At 37.5% G+C, this 23,103-nt stretch overlaps 1 protein-coding gene across 1 annotated transcript in view; it reads right to left on the bottom strand.

Moving 5' to 3' along the window:
• Window positions 1–23,103, bottom strand: part of XKR6 (XK related 6) — a 168,388-nt gene that overhangs the window by 6,285 nt on the left and 139,000 nt on the right. The window contains exon 2 of the mRNA XM_039323535.1: window positions 3,399–3,595. Coding sequence (XP_039179469.1) covers window positions 3,399–3,595 — 197 coding nt within the window. The remainder of the gene's footprint in view (window positions 1–3,398; window positions 3,596–23,103) is intronic.

The following is a 23,103-nucleotide window of genomic DNA, read 5'->3' as shown; positions in this document are numbered from 1 at the left end:
TTAATTCTTAAATTGCTAATAGCCTCTCTGTAAGCAGGTAATGAATAAAAGAATAACAGAGTTGGACGGGACCTTGGAGGTCTTCTAGCACAATCCCCCTGCTCAGGCAGGAGACCCTATACCATTCCCCACGTGGCTGTCCATAAAAGCCTCCATTGATGGAGCATCCACAACCTCTGAAGGCAACTCGTTCCATTGATTAGGAAATTTCTTCTTAGTTGTAGGTTGCTTCTCTTTTTGATTAGTTTCCATCCATTGTTTCTTCTTTTGCCTTCTGGTGCTTTGGAAAATAGGTTGACCCCCTTATATTTGTGGCAACCCCTCAAATATGGAACACTGCTATGATGTCACCCCCCAATCTTTGTTTTCACTAGACTTAACACAACTTATCAGCACTCTTTCCAGAGTCACTGATAAGTTGACCAAAACTGAATGCAGTATTCTTGAATGCAGTATTCTAAGGGTGGTCTTACTAAGGTTTTATAAAGCAGTACTAATACTTCACGTGATTTTCTATCCCTCTGTTTCTGATGGCTTTTTTGGATGCTGCTGCACACTGCTGGTTCATATTTAAGTGATTGTCCACTAGACTCCAAGATCCCTCTCACAATTACTGCTTTTGAGCCAGGTTTCACCTAATCTGCACCTGTACATTTGATTTTCCTTGCCTAAATGTAAAACCTTGCTTTTCTCTACATTGAATTTCATTTTGTTAGATAATGGCCTAAGTGACTATGATTTCTAATTTCATGAATTAAAGTTGTCCAGAAAAAAAAGTGAATTGTGAACTTTTTCCACTCTTATTTCAAATCCTGCCATTGAGGGACACTCATTGAAGTCATCTGTGCACAAAATAGGCCCAAGATCTTCTGTGTGTTCTGTCATTACATGTGCTCTCAGATAGGTGTCTCAGCTTAGTTTATATTCTGATTCATGATTGGTAAGAAATTTTTGAAAGTGGCACTAGTGTAGTTTTGTCCACTAGCCACAGGTTACAATAGTTTATTTTAAAAGGGAATTAGAGAATCATGAAAATATACAAGTGCTATTCTATTGTGATCTCTCCACAACAAAGTGGGTAAATTTCAGAATTTAGGTCATTAATTTATTCAGTTTAATGCTCTGCTGCTGAGTTATCGCCTTTTAACAACAAGCTTATAGTTGGTCTCTTAAAGATAACTGATCCTGACCTCTCCACTTCTTTTCCCTATCTCTACAGTCTAGCCTGTCTTTTACAGGTATCATCCTGCATATGGACTATAACACTTGATTGGGAAGTCAGGACATGTGGCTATAAAGGCAGGACCCCAGTCAATCCTGCTCAGCTGCCTTTGGTCTGTATAGCAGATCACCTTGCTTCTGAAGATGCCAGCCAAAGATGCCTAACAACAGTATATTACCTTCCTATCATTCACTGGAGGAGCATCTTTAGTTGGGGGCAGGTGTCAAAAAATCAAAATGGCAATTGTGATGATGCGAGTGAAGCCCCACTCTCTTTTCAGGTGCCATCTTAACACTTTCATCTCCTCTCTGAAAATGCCTTGGTCCACTGAGTGTTTCTGGAGGTTATTAAGGAAGATTAAACTCCTGCTGAGTTAATTCTCTCCAAACAGTGGATAAAGCAGAAATAAAGACCCTAAGAGCTCTTAAGATGTCTTAGGGGTAAGGACACTAGAATGCTTCAAAGCTTATGACATGATCCCATATGAGATAATAGTATTGTTTCTCCAGTTTAGAACAATAACAAGAAATTGAAACAGCAGATAAACATGTCCTCCTAGTATATGCTTGTGTTGTGTGTGTATATATATCTCTGTGTGTATCTGAGAAAGAGAAGAGAGAGAAGGAGAGAAAGAAAACAAACAATTGCATTCTATGCTTGCTGGCACTATCTAGACCAGTACTTCTCAGACTTGGCAACTTTAAGATGTGTCAACTTCAGCTCCCAGAATTACCCAGGCAGCACTGCTTGGGGAATTCTGAGAGTTGAGGTCCACACATCTTAAACTTATCAAATTTGAGAAATAGTGATCTAAATTCAGAAAACTGAAAAACATTTAATTAGATATCCATTGCAAAAAGTGAAAAATTAGAAATTGTCAGAGATTTCTTTTCTGCCTAAATCAAAGGCCTCAGGGTCTGTGGCTAGAAGCTAGCTTAGCTCACAGTTCTTTAGAGTTTGTGAATTCTCCAAGTCCTTTTAAAACATAGTGAAAAAATAGTTGCGCCACATCAGCAGTTATTTCGGAATCAGAATTTTCCATGAGTTTGTAGAAGAAAGTCCAGGATTAACGGAATGGGGCTAAATCCTGTTCTTTGCCAAGACTTAATTTATAAACAAAATCATGGGAATGGGATGTGTTATACTAGAAGAAGTGAATTGCTGAGTTTCCATTCCTTCAGAGTTAATCAAAGGCTGAAGCTAAGGACAGGGTGTTAGAATATTTTATATTCTCTTTTTAATACTTTTCTTCTCTTTCTTCTTCTCTTCTGCCTCCTGTCCTCCCTCCCTCCTTTTCCCTCATCTCTTTATCCAGCAAGTACGGGACTGCTCTTGCCAGGGGACTGAACTGATTACTTATCTATGCCAAGGCAAACTATGGGCAAGAGAGATAGTGCTTTACCAGTCATTATTAATGGCCAACATTTACTACACATTTTTCTTTCTCATTGTACTGTATCTGGTTAGAATTCTTCCGATTCTATTTACTTTATACTATTACCTTCTTCTAAATTTATATACAATAATTTATGTGCAAAAGAAAATTCCATTGTTGAAATGGCACTATTATTGTTAAATCACTTTGACTATGGTTTTCTAGGAACTTTTCCAAGAAGGAAACATATGATTTTCCTTCTTGGAAAATCAATATGTAGTAATAAAAAAGCAAATGCTAGACACCTAACTTCCTCTCTAATGTTTCACAAGGATATTCACTGCAAGGCAGGCAGGGGAAAGTAGACTGAGATTCTGCAAAAGCAGGAATGGAAGCCTTCTCATAGACCTTCTTAGGAAATGCCTTTTAGCTTTCAGAAATTCTGTGCTATACCTTCTTTAATCTTAAGGAAGTACAGGGTTGGGGGAATTGTGGAGTTCTTGGTGCTTTCTGAGCTTGTTTGCTAGCAGACATTTCATTACCCAACTACTAACCATCAGGGCCATGCACCAATGATGTTTTCTAGTTGGATAATGAAATGTCTGCAAGCAATCAACCAAGTTCAGAGAGCACCAAGGACTCCACAATTCTACCCTAAAGAACAGATATTCTTTTCAGTTGGGGGAATTGCCCTTGATTAATGTGAAGGGGCATATCAACCACTAAATCTTCCACCTGGGTGAGAAATTCAAACATGTGCCAAACTGTTCCAAAATGAGGAGCACCAGTCACATCACTTACATGGTAAAGCTTCTGCACGGTTCTTCTGGATCATTATGCAGAGTTGTAGCACCAATTGTGGGGCGCTCTCGAGAAAAGTCTCTAAGAGGCGCAGCATGTTGACATCTGCATACTCATACATCATAGCCCAGTAAAAGCGCCGCTGGTGTTCCTTTTGCCTCTGGCTTTGGATCCCCAGATACATGGTTCGGATATATCTGGAGACAGGAGGAAAGTATGGACAAAATATGAAGTGGTGAGAGGATCAGGTGAAAGGTAATTCCTTCATCCATATCAGTTCATTGTCTCTCCCCCTAGCCCCCATGTTTTCCATTTAGGTTTATCATTCTTCTAAACTGTACAGTCAGAGATATTACTTCTTTGCTCTATGTACTGAATTTTCTTACATTTTCTTAAATGAAAACATTTAGCATAGTTCGTTGTTTGGGGAGGATGCAGGTAATGTATTGCAACAAAGAATCAATTTGAAGCAGTATTTCTTGTTCTCCAGTGATCAGAATGGAGTTCCTTCTCTAAAATGGAAAAAAATATAAATACTTTTTTAATATGGGGAATAATTCTTATAGGTCAATTAAAGAGGAACAGTTGCTTATTTTATCAAAATCTTTCAAACTGACTGTCATACTGTAGTAATAATGAGGGCAAATCTACATAGTCTTACTTGAAGTAAGTCATCTAACTGGAGCATTTTTGGGTATACATACATATAAGACTGTACTATGAATATTGTTGGCTGACTTATATACATAGTCAGATTAGCACTATAGCATTTTCATCTATTTAATATGTCTGGCAATTACACCTCAGTATCATCAAATTCATTTCTTTCTTACAACTTGATTGATTTCAAGTACTTGCAATCCTGTTGTCAGCATCCAAAGCAATATTCTTAAAAAAATTCTCCAACACTAAAGTTCAAACACATTGATAATGCTCAGTGTAGTGGCCTAAACAAATGGATTGTTTAATTCATTCAAGGTTAATGGTGTCATCATTTTCTTAGGAGATGGCAGTAACTCCATAAATCATGCATAAATTAAGAATGGAAAAATGTGCTGTATATAAATGAATAAAAGGACAATTCTGGTTAGTTGACGGATGCCTCTTACTTCAGAAAATAAATGATTGCAGAAAGAATGAAAGTAATACATAAAAGCTTTCTTCAATGTACAATGTGAGGATTGGTACCCATTCAGTCACTCTTTTGGATTGTGTGGCCTTAATAAATGTAATAAAATTAATAAGCAGATAACTTGATTAGAGGACTGGGATAGAGCAGCTGGGTCACACTATCAGAACTTTAGAAGGGGCCATTGTTCCATGGTAGAATGTATGCTTTGCAATCTCTCTCAGAGAACCACCAGCAATCAGAGTGAACAAATAATAATAATAATAATAATAATAATAATAATAGTAATAGTAATAGTAATAATAATAATAGAGTTGGAAGGGACCTTGGAGTGTTCTAGTCCAACCCCCTGCTCAGGCAGGAAACCCTATACCATTTCAGACAAACGGTATAACTGTGGTATAAAGCAAATTATTCCGTTCTTATTTTCAACTATAAAAAAGATGGTTGTCTTTCATGTATGGTAAGATGGTTTTGATGAAGCTCAAAAATTTCATCCTGACTTGTACAATAGCTATAGTAATAGCAGCAAAATAAGGTCAACTCTGAATGAAGCAGGATGGCCTGGAAATCTTGTTTTTTTTCTAAAAGAATGAGCAAGAAGTGACTCAGGTTTGACACTAGATGGCAATATGCTCTTATTATACAAAATTTGATATTTAGGTTGTAAACCTATACCTTGGGTAAAAACAGGATTCTACTTTCCATTCCATTTTCACATTACAATTTAAAAAACAACAACCCGATTTCACTGTAAAAGTAGCAGTGGGAGCAGGAGGAAATATCAGAAGAATTCCCACTTCTGAGGGGTCCTTGGTGCTCTTCTGAGCTTGGTTGTTTTCTTGCAGACCTTTCATTACTGAAAGTAGGTTACATCATCACTATTAGTCTATGCTAGCACTGATGATATTGCCTAGTTTGGGTAATGAAACGTTTGCAAGAAAACAACCAAGCTCAGAGAGCACCAAGGACCCCTTATTTCAACCCTATAATTCCCACTTCTTTTTAACCCTTTGTGTAAAAAGCAATTGCTCCTAGACTGCACAGAAAAAATATTTTTTAAAAAAATTGAAATCCCCATTTCACCTTATGATCTTTATGAATTAGAGTTGACATTGTGATCATAATTTCATCACAGTGCATATTAACTCTTCCATTAACCTCAGTGTCAACACTGAAGGCAAAGAAAGGCTATGACTTTAGGTTTTTTTCTTTTATTTTTTATGTTTTATTGTCATTTATTTGTTTTATTGTTGTGAGCTGCCCAGAGTTGGGCAGCATACAAGTTTAATAAATCAATATTATTATTATTTACTCTGAGTAAGAATGAGTATAGACCCCATTGCCCAGATAGTTTAGATAACATCAATGTTTTTACCATATAGTACTGGTGTTTTTTAATTCAATTATATCCTTTTAGTCATATAGTTAAGCCACTTTGCCCAAGTTCAGCCTGTAGGATATAAATAGATGGCTAAGTAAATGTGCATTTCTTTGCAAATGTGTCAGCCTTTGTAAATCTTTGTAAATCTATATATTAATATCTACCCACTTTGCATCCCAACTAGTTAACTGTGTATCATTGGAGAAAACTAAGAACCAGGTTATTTACTAGCTTGCATTAGACCTCAAGAAGATACTACATCTAAATTGATTGCTAATAGATTTCTTATATAATTCAAAGTAACTTTAAAGTATTCATCAACTGGCATCAGTCTGTCCGATATATATTGTTTTCTTCTTCTTTTGTTCATTTGTGTCTGATTCTTGGAGATCGTCTGGATATGTCCTGCAGTTTTCTTGCCAAGGTTTTTCAGAACTGGTTTGCCACTGCCTCTTTTCTAGGATTGAGAGAAAGTGGCTGGCCCAAGATTATCCAACTTCCTTTACGCCTAAGGCGAGACTAAAATTCATGGTCTCCTGGTTTCTAGCCTGATGCCTTAGCCACTAGACCAACTGATTCTCATCCAGTATCTTACCCTAAGAGAAACTTGATGTTTCCTCATTTTCATGAAATAAGGGAGACTCAGACCAGGAGGCTCCTCCATTACAATCCCGATATTGTGGAACAGCCTGCTCCATTCTTGATCAGATTCTGGAAGATGATAAAGATAAAGCTCTTTCACTGAACTTTCAGGGGCCTAGAAGATGTTGTTGCCTGTTGTATTACAATGATCTGGCTTTTATTTATGGTTTTAATTATTATTATTATTGTAGATGTTTTCATTTAATTACTTAATTATTAATTTATTGTGGATGTTTTATTGTATTGTTCTGTTGCTAAACACCAGGAGTTGTTCTGAAATATGGCTGCATACAAGATTGAACAAGCAAGCAAGAAGAAAAACATTGCCTTGATTATTTCGATGGGGGGAAGGGGGGGAAATTGTAGTTGATGGTTGTAGAAGAGTGCAAAATATTGGCAAAAAAAGTAGCAAAACTATATGCTAGTGGGTTTCTCAGCATGCAGTTGCAGCTCTCTTTGAAGTGTAAATGCTCCATAGTCACAGGTTTCCATTACAGTAAATAGACGCCAATGAATGCCAGATTTACACCTCTGAACAAATTCATTTGACTCTCCCTTGGTACAGCTGAATTATAAATCAAATTGGATAAAGATAATTATATTTGCAGAGCTATCAATCACGCTTGATTTCTTCAAGTGTTTGGGGCACCATGGTTGCCTGAACAGAAATAGGGAACAAGACCAATCTTCATCTTCTAGAGAACCTTTCTCCATAGTTAGGGAACAATTAAGTACCTGGAAGTGTGATGTCAATCTCTAAAATGTAAATGTATTTTGAGACTTGATCCAAGAATCTTTGCAAGATAACAGCTATAGAAAGCAAAGTTTGCAATGAACTAAAAGGCTGGGCCAGAGCTGGATAGAGCAATGAAAAAAAAATGTAGCCAGGAGAATAAATCTAGAGATGGTGAACTCAAGCAGCATCTGAGTTAAAAAGCTGGTTCAGGGATGTCAGGAGACATATGGAGAAAGAAGGTGGAGGCCTGTTAACAGAACGAGTGGGCAGAGATGCTTGGAAGCCTTCAGTAAAAAAGCAAAGTCCTAATCTGACTCAGGAATGGGTATAGCAACATGAAGTCTGAAGGAATAAAGGGATGTCTGGAGGAGAACAGGAAGCACACTGGAAGAATGACATAGCCACTTTAGTTTTACTACTCTTCAGCATTGGATGGTCCACTATAAAGTGGAAGGAACCATTGCACAAATTGAAGTTGGTCATGGCCCAAATATTTGTTTGAAAATTCACCATGTTTGTCAGGAGAAACACTAGATGAATACATTCTCCAATAATATCTCACACAAAGTAAGAGTTACCTCTAAGTGTAGATAATAGCACCACTATAAAAAACAGAACTATGATAAATATTCACTCATGATGTGATTCCCTGGAGTTTAATTACAATTAATGATAGAGCAGAAGGCCTGTCCCTACCTGAACCTAACCATGGCATCAGCATGCCCTGGCAACATTTTTTCCATGTTGCCATTATCTCATCTCCAGTCTATGAATGAGACAGAGTTAAGTCATCTTTAGCTGCCTCAGGATTGAAGCAGTCTCCTCTCTTATTCTGATATCCTCTAAGAGCAAAATTAAGGGTTTTGAAACCTGAAGTCAAACGATTGAAGTGATCTGAAATAAGCAAAAAGAGGTATGAGAGGAACTGGCAGTAGAAACAGCAAAGTTCACATTGAGTTTTTTGCCAGCTCAAAGATGAATGGAGAATATTTTAATTAGAGAAAAATATAATTGTTAACCATCTTGTGACTAAATGCAAGAATACCTTATTCCATCCCCAAGAATTTCTGTATAATGTTATTATCTGAATGAATTTCTAGCACTTCTCTTTTGTCAGACTGAATGGGATTTATTAGAAACAAATACAGAATAACTTCTTTTCCAGCCACAATCAGAAGTGCCCTCATTTATATCTGGGCCAGCCCTGACATGGAAAACAGTTGGCAGAATGAGCTCAAACCCAAACTAGTTATGTCCAGGTGAACAGAGCAGGCAAGAACAGATTTTAAAGCATGGCGGGTATGTAGGAAGAAAAAAAAGTCCTTATTTTTCATCCAAAGTAGTGTTTCTCTACTGTACAACTTTAAGATGTGTGAACTTTAAACAATCCTGGCTGGGGATTTTTGAGAGTCCATACCTCTTAAAGTTGCTAAACACATGGGAAATACTGGCCTAAAACACCTTTCAGTGTTCAAAGCACTTCCAGTTACTTTAGCCATCATTTCCAAAAGTGTATAATCTGCAAAGTAATATTTTGTAAAATTAAAATTGTGGTTGTGTTAATCATTCTGATGACCTAATTGATTAATTACACATTAAAAGGGGGATCTTTCTCACCAAGAGAAAAAGCAAACAGAAACTGCACATAGGGCAAATGTTTCTCTTTCCCCTTAACCCAGTAAACTCCAACTAATGCCAATTCCCTCTTTTCATAAATGTTACATTTGCTTAGGAAATAAAAATAAACCTGGATGGGTATTTTCCTGGTTTCTACTTTCTATGTTTTTTCAGAGAAGTTTCTCTATGACTTCTCCATTAGAGTTCAGAAATCTTGAGCTAAATCCTGTACAAACCATGGAAACATTTCCTCATCATCAGTTTCTCAGTGACTACAGCACCTTTCAATCAAAAGTAGAAATATGGATTGTCAGAACATGGAGCAAGGGTGAAAGGGCAAAAACAGATAAACACCTGACATTTCACATAGTTGTTCAAGTTTTGTAACTGCATACAGCATGGAAAGAGCTAGAGCAGAATGTTCTTTGTTTTGGCTAAAAGTGGTATAGTCCTCCTCTGCTTGAGGACTGTATCAACACATTCCCTTCTCTTACTACTCCATGTGTTGTTTCCTTCTTTAGGGTTTTTTTAAGCAGTTTTTTTTTCTGTCTCTGTTTGCACTTGGATTAATTAATGAGTGATTAACTTGAGTTTAGCTAATGTGATTCTAAATGTTAGCTAACCTTGTTCCTCAGCAGTTTGCAGTAAATGGCAAATGTTTGTGTCCCGGAACAAATGTTTGCAGAGTGTCTAGACTTGGCTTGACAAATGTATCTGTAAACTCAAGTGGATTGGTTCACATTCAATGCAAGAAGCAAAACTGCACGAGAGTTTCAAATAAGGCAGTAAGGAGAAAGAGAACTCTTGTCCAGTATGCAGGAAGTTAAATGCAGTTCTGACAAAACTGTATCAGTGCTTCCAACTTATGTAGCTGCCCTTATTTAATGAAAGTGTGGCAACTAATCCTGAATTTCTCTGAGCATATGTAAAATTCTTCTCCCTGTTCACAAGAGTCAAACTGGAATGCCTTTCTTAGATTTGAAAAGTTGACTGGGGAAATCAGTTGAGAAATATCAAATCAGCATTAGAAGGAAGTTATATTTCCAGGCAAAAACATAATCTTGTTAGTAATAGGTGATTTCAAAGAGATTTAGCCAGCTAGCAGTAGGAAGAGTTTCATTCCTCAACTCCAATATACTCTGGTTGGTTGATCAATTTATTTTATTTGTTAAAAAAGAGGAAAGTGTGTACAGGGACCTTTTTCTTAGTTATTTTAGTGATTATGGTGAGTGATTCATTTTTTGACTGCTGTGTATTTTAATTTTTGCATTATTATAATTGTTTTATTTTTTTTAAAAAATTTGCTTGCTGCCCAGAGTTACTTGTTGAGATGGGCAGCCACACAAATTATATACATACATATGTACATACATACATACCTGTCATGATATTCCTTTTCAGGATAAACAGTGTTATATAAAATACAGAAAGAGAGTAAAGAATAAAAAGTAAAAGAAATTAAAGCATGAGTTAAAAGAAAGGTAGCTAACTTTAGCTTTCTATCCTTGCAAACTATCCTTACTTTCATTACATCCCTAAATCATTTAATCTATTGCCCCTTTTCTTTAATTTTGTATTCAATCCATCTTCATTCATCCTTCTTTCTTGACCTATGTCTTCTTGTTTAACTACATCTCCATACCTCTTAATTCTAACAGCATTCAATCTGTTTTCATTTTTTTCCCTGACAAATTCATCTCTGATTCTCCTGTAATAAAGTAGGCAGAAGTACATTCGTATAGGAAGTCACTTTGGCTTGTTGACAAATTTTCATTCCTCATAATAAATAATGGGCCATACACTACACACTACTTTTGAACCAGCAGTTGTACATCTTAAAACCTGTCCATCTCTTCCCTTTTTAAATAAATAGTCTATCCAGATATACAGAGTCATGTATTTGTGTTAGTGTTTTACTATACATGTACATCTTGCAATAATTCAGTCTATTTTCCTTGTCTAACTTTGTCTATGATACATTATTTTTTCAATCCATAGTTCTTGTTACTTCTATCTACTGTGCTATTTGCTACACATCATTTGCAACATAGCACTGGCTATATAAAAAGGTGCAAATACATTGACAGAATATCAGGATAGATAGATGTTCCTTATACATTTATTAAAAATACATTTAAGAAAATCACAAATACTTATCTTTCTCTCTGCTGAATCATCTGTTTAGTCCTCTGATTACTTTCTGCAACTAATTTTTATTTTATTAGAATTGGAAGCTATCCTATTTCAGAACAATTCTAAACAGAAAAATATTTTTTTTACAATCTGGGATGGTGTTATTTTCTTTTTGTGCTCTCTCATCTTGTTTTTACCTATTTATATATACCAGTGTTTCCCAAACTTGACAATTTTAAGGCATGAGAATTCTGGGAGTTGAAGTCCACATGCCTTAAAATTGTCAAGTTTGGAAAACACTGATTTATACAGTATAACTTAATGCAATAATTTCTGTTCAGCTCTACCTCTTGACTTCATTCAATTTAAGCTGCACTTCAAGACCCGTCCCACTGGTCACTCCCATTAATTGGGTCAGTACTTCACTGCTCCAGATAAGATATTAATCTTGCGAAATTGCTGTTCATAAGAATAACAGAATCAACCAAACAGCATTTTGGATATTTTATTTATGCTGCTCAGTTTGGATGTTTTACCTTAAATTACCCTCCTCCTTTCCTTCCTGTCTGACTTCCTGCCTCCAAAAACAGCAACGTCAGTCTCAACAGCTACAGAGTGTGTTAGAGATGCACTAGAAAAGAATCCATCTGTAGGATATGTAGATCAGCTTCCATTTGAGCCAGAAAAAAAAAAAAAACTACTGAATTTTTAAGACTGAAGGCTACTAGAATCAGTTTTTTGAAATCCACTAGAGGGCACTGGAATTATTTATCATCTTTCTTCTCCAAGTTCCCATGGTGGTTTCTACCAACAGAGATGGGAGTAATGGTAACCTCAGAGTTCAAGTAACAAGCACAGTGCATTGATAAACGGGTATGCCAAGCCATAGATATTGAACCAAGAATACCCTGCCACAAAGTAGATCAACAGTAGATTTATTTTAGCCTTTGGTGCCACCAACATTACCCTATCCTCAGGATATATGAGCAAACTCCCATGTAAACCTCAAATATATGTATCCTGGCAATCTAGAGGAATGCAATTTTGGGACCACATAACTTTCTACTGCATAGAGTTTCCTGGATCATGAGGTTATTCTCCGAAATCCTTTCTTCGGAGGGATGTATTTTTCTAGTAGTAGCCCCTTGTCACTGGGATGCAGACTGCAGAGAATTTGGTTGTGTAATTTACTCAAATTACATATCTCATTCTATGTGCAAACCAGAATGCAATGATAATACATTCCTGTATTTTAAAATGCATACAAAATGCATTATATTAAGGACAAACTATGACCAAGAAATATATAAATTAGGAAAATTAAGCACAAAAATGCCTAGTAGGGAAAAGTGCATATTAATGCTACATGGACATTTAAAGCCCCGCAAACTAAAAGTTATAGGATGAAATAAATAATGTTAAAAAAAGAAGTAAAGCAAAATCAAAATTGACAAATTTGGCTATTCATACTAGAGAAGCTCATTGGCTGCTAATTTTATAATCCTTCCATTATCAGGTTAAGACTTTTTTTCTGATTTCTCAAGCAAATTTTGAACTCATTTTTAAAACTGTAATTAAATTTAAAATCATTATTAGTAGTGATTTTCTGATGTGATAAAAAGATATACTTTTTCAGTGTCAATAAAACACTGATTGAGTTTATTTATTGATTTGTTTGTTTATTTTATTAGATTTGTGTGCCGCCCATCCTGTCTAGAGGCGACTTTGAGCAGCTTACAAACGTTAAAACCTAGTAAACTTTAAAACAATAAATAACAATAATAATGATAATTAAAAGTTTAAAACCATAACTCAGGTAAATAGTAATAGTAATAGTAGTAAAGTTGGAAGGGACCTTGGAGGTCATCTAGTCCACCCCCCTGCTCAGGCAGGAAACCCTACACCATTTCGGACAAATGGCTGTCCAGTCTCTTCTTAAAAACTTCCAGTGTTGGAGCATTTACTGCTTCTGGAGGCAGGCTGTTCCACTGATTAATTGTTCTCACTGTCAGACAAGCACTGTGTTTACATATCATTTCCTGCCCAAACCATAAAACCCCTTTCATTGCTTAAGATGATGATAGCCCAATTCATATGCTAAGATAACAGAAAAATAGAGTTGGAAGGGACCTTGGAGGTCTTCTAGTCCAACCTCCTGCGCTCAACATATAATCCTCAATAGAATTACAGGGAACCATGCAGTGGGATGCCACAAGGTTTTGTCTTAGTCCCAGTCCTCTTCAATATCTTCTTAAATGATTTAGATGAAAAGATAGAAAGCTAAGTTATCAAATTTGCAGACAACACAAAGCTGGGGGGAATAGAAGATAGGCTCAAGATACAGAAGGATTTTGGCAGACTTGAACACTGAGCCGTATCAACCAAAATGCAATTCAGTGGTGAGAAAAGGAAGGTTTTCAGTTAGGCAAGAAAAACCAAATGCACAGGTATAGAATAAGTGGTTCAATAGTAGAAGCCATGAAAGGGATCTGGGAGTCCTGGGGAATATCTAATCTAACAGGGGTGACATGCTAGCAGTCTTCGAATATTTGAGGGGCTGTCACAGAGAGGAGGGGGTCAACCTAATCTCCAAAGCACCCCAGGGTACGACAAGAAGTAACAGTTAGAAGTCTAACAAAGAGAAATCCAATCTAGAATTAAGGAGTAATTTCCTATCAGTGAGAACAGTTAATCATAGAACTGCTTGCCTCCAGATGTTGTGGGTGCTCCATCACTGCAGGTTTTTAAGAAGAGATTGGACAGCCATTTGTCCAATCGTATAAGGCAGTGGTTCTCAACCTTTTTAATGCTGCGACCCCCCAACCGGTCGTAAGTCGAGGACTACTCAACTGGTGCAGCACCGTTTGCAGAATGGGACTTTTGGCATGCTCAGCAGGCAGAGACAGCCTGGACAATTCCTATTGGCTTTTGAAAGCCAATAGAATTAGACTCTGTTCAAGAGAGTCTATTCTATTGGCTTTCAAAAGTCAATAGAATAAAAGGGAGTAGCACAGCTAAGGAAAAGGGGAAAAAAATGGTGGACTGCTTTGTTTGGCAACCCCCGTGAAATGGTCGTTCGACCCCAAATGGGGTCCCGACCCACAGGTTGAGAACCACTGGTATAAGGTCTCCTGCTTGAGTGGGGAAAGACCTCCAAGATCCTTTTATCTCTGTATTCTGATGTCAATATTCAGAAACCACACCGAGTATTCTTATCCCCATAGAGAAACAGTAAATAATAAACAAATTATAGGATAAAAAGAGAATGAGAGAGAAAGGAACATTTGAGTAATGCTACATGAAATGTTTATGGGAAACTGAAATCATATTCATATAGAATTCATTGAAGATTTGTGTGGACGTTGTTTAGGTGTAGCCATATATGCAAAAAATATTGGACAATCCATGTAAAAATAAGTAAACATAATCTATGATGTCATACTCACTAAGGGATATCTGATAGACCAACTGTTGTTTTTTATTAATGTTCAGTGGTATCATATTTACAGCTTGTTAAAGTTCAGAGTTGGAGAACATAATGTGGGGGAGGTTCAGGGAACAATTTGATCCCTGTGAATGTTTTAGGCCCCAGAGAGTTTTATATTAGAGTCAGCCAGCTTTTTGCAGGAAAAGAGATGTTCAGTGCATTCAGAAACATAAGGGAGGAGAATGACAGACTTTAGAAAGAGGAGAAGCAACTGTGAAATTGCAACCAAATCAGAGTGAGAAAACAGAAGAGCAAGCAGAAACAGAGGAGTTTTTGCGAGGGAGCTGGTTTGTTATGGAGTGATATGGAGAATTTGGAAGAAGGCTGTGCAGCTTCTTTTGGCTGAGGGCATTTGTTATTGTTTGCACTAATTTATTGTTGCATCATTGTCAGTCTGAAGGGAAAAGGATTAAAGCCATAGCTGACTTCTTGATCAGGTAGTCAGCTAATGGTGGAGCTTATTCCATAGCTATCACCTAGCCCTAAAAAAAAAAAAAAAAAAAAAAGACAGGGAGCAACCAGTGCAAACCAACAGGGAATTGTATGAGAAGAACAACCAGATAGCCTTAGGTTCTGCCAAAAGGATGGGCATTGAATTTGTAGCTAATTATGCCTGCTGACAATGCAGATGTCCCTCTTTTCTGGAGGCTACTCTTTCTTCTTTAAAACTCTCTAGGGAAAATGAAGAATGCACAGATATCGCACAGAGACCTCTCCATTAAAGCCAGCAGAGTGAGATCCCCAAAGACAGAGGAAATTGTCCAGAAGCAGCAGAGATACCATAAAGAAAGGCCTAGAGAGGCAGAAGGCATTCCAGTGGGAGTACTGAATATTGGATTAATTTGGAGCTGCTGGCAAAAGTAAAGTTTCTGTGCATTTTCTATTCGTAATCAGTGAACAAGAAGAACAAGTAAGATCCTGGATGAGAACAAGTTGAAAGAAGATGATACCATTGAGAAAAATGGCACCTATAGCTACTCAGGAAAGTTATTTAGGAATCACACAGATGTAAGGAGACTAATTAACCCTGACATCTCCAGTCTTTGTACACCAATGAATAAACTATGGGGAACAAACAAAAAGCAAAGTGCGAAGCAGAAGATGTGGATGATACCTTTCTCGAATTCATCAAGTTTTCAAGAATGGAGATTATAATAATAATTGAAGATTATCTTAATGTCAGTTGAAAAAAATAACCCAGCTGGAAACATCCAATTTTCTGAACTTTCTTGATGATATTTTTTTTTCCAGAAGGTAGATGAGGAAACAAAGAAAGTCAGGTTTCCTTCGTCCTATTTTGACCAATCAAGAGGCATTATCAATCAAGAGGCATTGGTTAATGAGCTGAAGTTGTTAATTCCTTGAGGGAAACTATGCCATTTTAGACTTCAAGGCAACTAGGGAAAAGCAAAAACAACAGTAATGTGATAAATTAATTTTGTAAATGGGACATTATAAAGAAGGTCTTATTAAACTTGGGCAAAAGATGAACATTCTATTATAGTTTAAAATCTTAAAGATAAAATGTTATAAAAATCAGATATTGAAAGCAAAAATATAAATTATTCCAGTGAGTTGGCTCATTAAGAAGCAAAAAAGAGATCGGAAACAGAAGTAGGTGCAGTACTGGCAACTAAGAAAAAGATGGCATAAAATTAGTAGCCAAGTATGTAAGGAGAGAGGCAACTAAAAAATTAGCAATGGATTTTTTAAATAAGAAAAGGAAAAATAAGATTTGTGGCGGGGAGATACGTTATAATTAAGAATCAAGGATGCTGTTAGTGTGCTGCTTGATGAAGATGAAGAAGTAAAATTGGAGAGGGGGAGGAATGGGGAAGATGAAACTGATTTGTTTGTCTGTCTTCTTTCAGAAGAGGGAGGAAAACATTTTGTAACAAGAAGCAATGGGTGGAAACTAATCAAGGAGAGAAGCAACCTAGAACTACGGAGAAACTTCCTGTCAGTGAGAACAATTAATCAGTGGAACAACCTGCCTCCAGAAGCAGTAAATGCTCCAACACTGGAAGTTTTTAAGAAGAGACTGGACAGCCATTTGTCCGAAATGGTGTAGGGTTTCCTGCCTGAGCAGGGGGTTGGACTAGATGACCTCCAAGGTCCCTTCCAATTTTACTATTATTATTATTATTAACACAAGGAGGAATGGGGAGAAATATAGCTTAGTATAAGCTCACTTTATTATCTTACATTAATTCAAGCCTCAAGGGCCTAATAAATTATCTCCAGAATAGTAAAAGAACTGACAGACATAATCTCAGAATAGCCGACAACAATTTTTAAAAAGTACAGGAAACTAGTAAGGTGCTGAAGACTGGAGAACAGCCAATATAATCCCAATATTCAAAAAGGAAAAGAGGGCTAATCTTAGAAACTACAGACTCATTAGAATCTAACTAATTCATCTATTAGATTAATGTCTCTGCTACAGTATGCAAGTTCTAGACTAGATTGTCTAGCATTAAGTTTGTGAACTTTTTTTTAAAATGGTACCATTATCAAGGTTTGTTCAGAAAAGGTTGTTAGACTAACTTTTTATGACAGCAAGACTAGCTATGGATTTATTATATCTTGATCTTAGCAAAATGTTGGACAAAGTCTCATAAAATATTGTCATGGACTAGAAGATGGATAAAAATAGATTAGATGTTACAGTACTCTGTTAGATTTATAGCTAGTTGAATAATCACACTAAAGATTGCTCATAAATAGTTGAGTCAACCTGGTGGGAAGAATCAAATGGCATTCCTAAGGCTCCTGTTCGCCTAATGCTAGTTAACTTCTTAGGGAATGGAAAACATAAGTATTATATTTTCAGATGATACCATGTTAGGGGGATTGAGTAATATTTTAGAGAACAAATTCACGATTAAAAAAAATAGCCTCAACAGGCTTGATGATTGGACCAAATCTATTATCTATGTTGTTTTAAACTGTGTCAGGTACAAGGTTTTCCACCTCAGTTGTAAAAATCTAATGCACAGATATCAGGATGAAGAAATCTGTCATGCTGGCATACTGGCATATAATATAGAATATACTCAAACTAGAGTTTTGGACTTTAAGAGAGCTAATTTCAATAAACTTAGAGAGAGCTTGGGAAGGATTCCATGGATGCGAATGCTCAGGGGGAAAACAATTCAAGAAGCTTGGGAAATTTTGAAAAGTGAGTTTGTAAAAGCCCAGTCTAGCACAATACCAACAAAGAAGAAAAATAACAGCTCTCAAAAGAAACCAGCATGGCTGCACAAAGAACCCTCTGATAAATTGAAAGACAAAAAGGACAAGTATACAAAGTGGAAAGAGGGGCACATAATTAAGGCAGAATATAGGTAGTTAGCCCGCGCCTGCAAAGATGAAAGCTAAGGCTCAAAATGAACTAAGGCGTGTGACAAAAGTCAGAAATAACAAAAAAAAGCTTATTTCAACAGATAAAAAACAAAAAAAAGTTAAGGAAATGATTGGTCCATTAGTGGGAGAAGGTGGCAAGAATGTGACAAACAAGAGGGAGAAAGCAGAACTACATAACTTGTTTTTCTGCATCTGTCTTTATACAAAGGGAAAAACCAGTCCAACCTATCAAAAACAGTACTATAAAAAACAGAATAGAAATACAAGTTAAAATAGGCAAGAAAATGGTAAGTACAAGTTCAGAACCACTGAACTAAATCTTTCAAAGATCCTGGAGTACTGGGGAACTACCAGAGGACTGGAAAAGAGCTGATGTAGTTCCCATCTTCAAAAAAGAGGAAAAATGGATCCAGGAAACTATAGACCTAACAGTCTGACCTCAATATCTGGGAAGATTCTAGAAAAGATAAGCAACAAATCAGTGAACACCTACAGGCAAACAAAGTCATAACCAAAAGCCAACAAGGGTTTGTCAAAAACAGATCATGCCAGACCAATCTTACTGCATTCTTTGATCAGGTGACAAAATTAGTGGACCAGAGAAATGCTGTGGATATAATTTACTTGGCCCTCATTAAGACTTTTGATAAAGTAGACCGCAACCTACTGCTTGATAAGATAGAAAAATGTGGGTTAGACAGCATCACCGTACTCAGCATGTGGTCCTCAATAGAATTACATCTACATGGAGGGAAGTGTGTATGGGGTGCCCCAGGCTCTGTTCTGGGCCCAGTCCTCTTCAATATCTTCATCAATGATTTGGATGAGGGGATAGATAGGGAACTCATCAAATTTGCAGATGACACCAAGGTGGCAGGAATAGCCAACACTCCAGAAGATAAGCTTAAGATATAGAAGGATTTTGACAGATTTGAACATTGGGCACTATCTAACAAAATTAAATTTAGTGGTGAGAAAAGTAAGGTTCTACATTTAGGCAAGAAAAACCAAATGCACAAATACAGTGTAGGTGGTATCTTGCTCAATAGTAGTAACTGTGAGAGGGATCTCAGAGTCCTAGTGGACAATCACTTAAATATGAGCCAGCAGTGTGCTGCAGCTGCCAACAAAGCCAACACAGTGCTAGGCTGCATTAACAGAGGAACAGAATCAAGATCACGTGAAGTGTTAATACCACTTTACAATGCCTTGGTAATACTGCATCCAGTTTTGGTCGCCATAATATAAAAAAGATGTTGAGATTCTAGAAGAGCAACAAAGATGATCAGGGGACTGGAGGTTAAAACATATAAAGAATGGTTGCTGGAATTGTGTATGTCTAGTTTAATGAAGAGAAGGATGAGAGGTGGCATGATAGCAGTGTTCCAATATCTCAGGGGTTGCCAAAAAGAAGAGGGAGTCAAGCTATTCTCCAAAGCACCTGAAAGCAGGACAAGAAACAACGGATGGAAACTAATCAAAGAGAGAAGCAACCTAGGACTAAGGAGAAATTTCCTGACAGTTAGAACAATTAATCAGTTGAACAACCTGCCCCCAAAAGTTGTGAATGCTCCAACACTGGAAGTTTTTAGGAAGAGACTGGACAACCATTTGTCTGAAATGGTATAGGGCAGTGATGGTGAACCTTTTAGAGACCAAGTGCCCAAACTGCAACCCAAAACTCACTTATGCATCATCGGGTGCCCGGTGGGTGTGGCCCATTAGGTGGGCGTGGCTGCAGTGGTAACAGCAGACTGGGTGGGACTAAAAAGTTCAATCAATTCCAACTTTGGAAGATCTTTTTTTTCTCGCGAGGTTGAAATTGACTGATTGATTGAACATTTTTTTTGTACACGGTGGCGGAGGCCTAAAGTGAAAAGGTTTTATAAAACCCAGCTGAAGGCCTAGGACTGGGGCGATGGTGTGTGTGCCCATAGAGAGGGCTCTGAGTGCCGCCTCTGCACCCGTGCCATAGGTTCGGCACCACTGGTATAGGGTTTCCTGCCTGAGCAGAAAAGACCTCCAAGTCCCATTATTATTATTATTGTTGTTGTTGTTGTTTATATTATTATTGTTGTTGTTTTTGTTGTTGTTATTGCACCACCAACTAAAAATGAATAGGTAGTGTGAAGCAATAATTAAAAAGGATAGTGCAATCTTTGGCCGCATTAACAAAAGTACTGCATTCAGATTAAACAATATAATTACTCCATTGTACTCTATGATACTTAGACCATCCTTGCACTACTGTATCTAGTTCTAGTTTTGGCACTGCACTATAGGGATATGGAACAGGAGAGCAACCAAAATAATAAGTTGTCTAGCAGTATGAGAACAGTTAAAAAGTGGGGCAAGTTTAGCTTCTAAAAGAGAAAAGTAAAGGATAATGTGATAGCTGTCTACTAAAATTAACATAGTGTCAACTTAACTCTAACCCTCCAAAGGGATTGGACCTGCCCTACTGAAACCAAGAATGAGATAAGCCTTTGTCTGAAATGGTATAAGGTTTCCTGCCTGAGCAGGAGTTGGACTAGAAAGCCTCCAACTCTGTTATTCTGAAATTAAAAATAAGGAGTTTAGCTGAATATTCAGTGGAATTTCTGGATAATATGAACTACCACAACAGAAGAGTCTTCCTAAGCAATAGTGGATTCTCTTTTACTTGAAGTTTTCAGTAGGAATAGAAGCACAATCATTGTCATTGCTTTAGTGGATTTCAGCCGTGCACAGGAGGTGGATCAGATGACCTATTAGTCCATTCCAATCCATATACTCTGTATTATTAAGAAAATTCTATAGATGAAGGAAATCACAGAAATCCTGCCCTTTGAATAATAAATGAATTCAGGCAACCCAAACTAACTCTGCTAAGCTTGACAACATGGTTCCTGGTAGTCTGAGTCCATCCAGAATATATGATATTTGAGCTTTTCTATTGGCCTAAAAGGCAAGTTGGTTGAAAAGTTAAACATAAAGAAGAAAGTGGAAAGGCCCTAGGATCAGCTGTATAGCCCAGTAATCCCAAGAAGTTCCTATTTGGCAAATTAGTCAGTTTATTTTTAACTAAGCCATGATGTATTTGAAACTGCTGCAAGATTAACAGTTTGGAGGAAAGAGGGACTCTGTACCTCTGGACACATTTACTTGAGCCGTTTCTCAGTTAGGGGAAACAAATTCCCTTTTCTGAGAATTGCTTCCTGTTATTTTCACACTTGTTCAATGGCATGTAGATGGTTGTGTTTTTCTAAGAGGTTAACAATGGAGTTTAGTGGCCCTAATGTGAAAATTAAGAATGATGTGAGAAACAAATATTTTCCATTTGCATGGAGATAGATTTGTTTGTTTTTAAAGAGAGAGTAGACTTCTGCTTCCCAAAGTGACTGCATTCCCAAGAAGGCTTTCTGGGAATTCTGAACTGGCTTTTTGACCTTCCTCAAAGGAGGGGGAGGATGAGTTATCTGCTTTACAGGTAGCAGTGATCAAGCAAGAAAACAGGGTTGTACAGTTGCTGTCCTTTTTAAATAGAGAAATGGGGTTTTCAAACAAGAAATTATTTCTGTGATTGTATTCCTCCCTATGCCATTAAAATTAATTCTGCCCTAGGTACAAAAATAACTGTCAGGGAAGTAACTGTGTGAAATCTGGACAGTGCAGCTTGAGATAGCTGCTATTTTTAGTTCAGGAGCACTGCATCTCTTAGCAAGCGGCCATCTTTCTTCTACACTCAGCGAGAGCAGTGCACACCGGCATCAAAGACCATCATTTCTAGAGAGGCAAAAAGGGTTCCTTCTTCCCCATCTCCATTTTTTTTTCTGGTTTAGAAAATGGCTGCGTGGAGGGAGGAGGAGATGAGATGATGTCTACATGTTCAAGCAGAATTTGTTTTTGCAACCCTTGCAGCTTGAAGGATTAGATCTTGATGCAAACATACCAGCACATTTAAAGACTGATTGAAACTTGAAAATGATGTATTTTTTGGTGCTGTGTATGTATACACTGGATAGAGAGAGAATGCATTCATCTTTGAAGAGGCTGAAATAATCCTATGCCCCAAGCTCTTCTTTTTTATTGTTTCTCACAATACTGTAGAGGAGAGTGCTGCTAAATCTGTAATGAATATTTTTTTGACCATCTTGACATAGACCAACACCTCCTGCCCTCCATCGTTACCATTAGTAAAGACAAAGTATCAGGTAAAGACAAAGAGTATGAGACATTGCTGCTAACTCTCTCTCTCTCTCTCTTCTCTCAAACACACACACACATACACACAAACAATTCTTTATCTCTCTCCTGTCTGGGCTACCCTGGACAACAACACTCAGCAGCAGTACTGCAAATGGGCCTGAAATAGAGGTCCAGGGCCTTGACTTTAGCCCTAGCTCTACTGCTGCCACTCAAAAAGGCTACCTTGTGCCATTCCCCAAGGTGTGTAAGCTTTGGGGAATGGCCCAATTGCCCCCCTGGTCTAGTGCGCCACAAAATCTGCCATGCGCCCCTTACCTTCCAGTGGTGTTCTCTTTCTGTTCACAGCCTACCTGAGGCTGCTCTGGGTCTCATGATGCCATTTTTGTCAAGCAGCTTTAAAAAATGCTCTTCTATAGCCTTTGAAAATTGCATGAGAGAACGCCCCATTCTTACATGTTTTTTGGAGGCTCCAGAGGCTGCACGGGGACATGCTCTCTCACGTTGAGTTATGGAGGGTCCAGAGGCTGCACAAGAACAAACCTCATTGGCGTGCAGCCTCTGCAGCCTCCACGAATCATGAGAATGAGGCATACTTTCTAGAATAGTTGTCAAGTGTTGATGAATGTTGGTGTAAGTGCAAGGTGGTCACCCAAAACATCATGGCATGTCAGCTTTGACATGCATGTCACAGGTTCATCTTCACTGTTCTAAAACATGACCCTGCCATTGAGAAATATCATCTGCAAGCAGGTATTCAGTAACAGTATGTGTTCAAGGATCTCCCATCTTGATCTAAAACAATGAAGGGGAATTTGTTAGGATTGTGATTACAAGTTGTTTGGGCCTTATAATCAAAACTTTAACCTGGACCAGTGTAAAGGATGGCCTTGGGAATAAGGAAGGAATAAGCAAACTGTTAAGGGAGATTTTGAGGAAAGATTACATAGTCCTGGGAGGAAAGCATGAGAAAAAAATATCAAACAAATCCCATGTTGATTTTTTTTAGTATAAGATGGGAAGATA

Source organism: Crotalus tigris, unplaced genomic scaffold (assembly GCF_016545835.1).
Source record: "Crotalus tigris isolate CLP2741 ecotype Arizona unplaced genomic scaffold, ASM1654583v1 scf7180000024277.1505481, whole genome shotgun sequence".
In the NCBI taxonomy this organism is placed as follows: Eukaryota; Metazoa; Chordata; class Lepidosauria; order Squamata; family Viperidae; genus Crotalus; species Crotalus tigris.
Note: the sequence above shows the minus strand (reverse complement) of the source record. Positions and strands in the feature narration are given on the sequence as shown.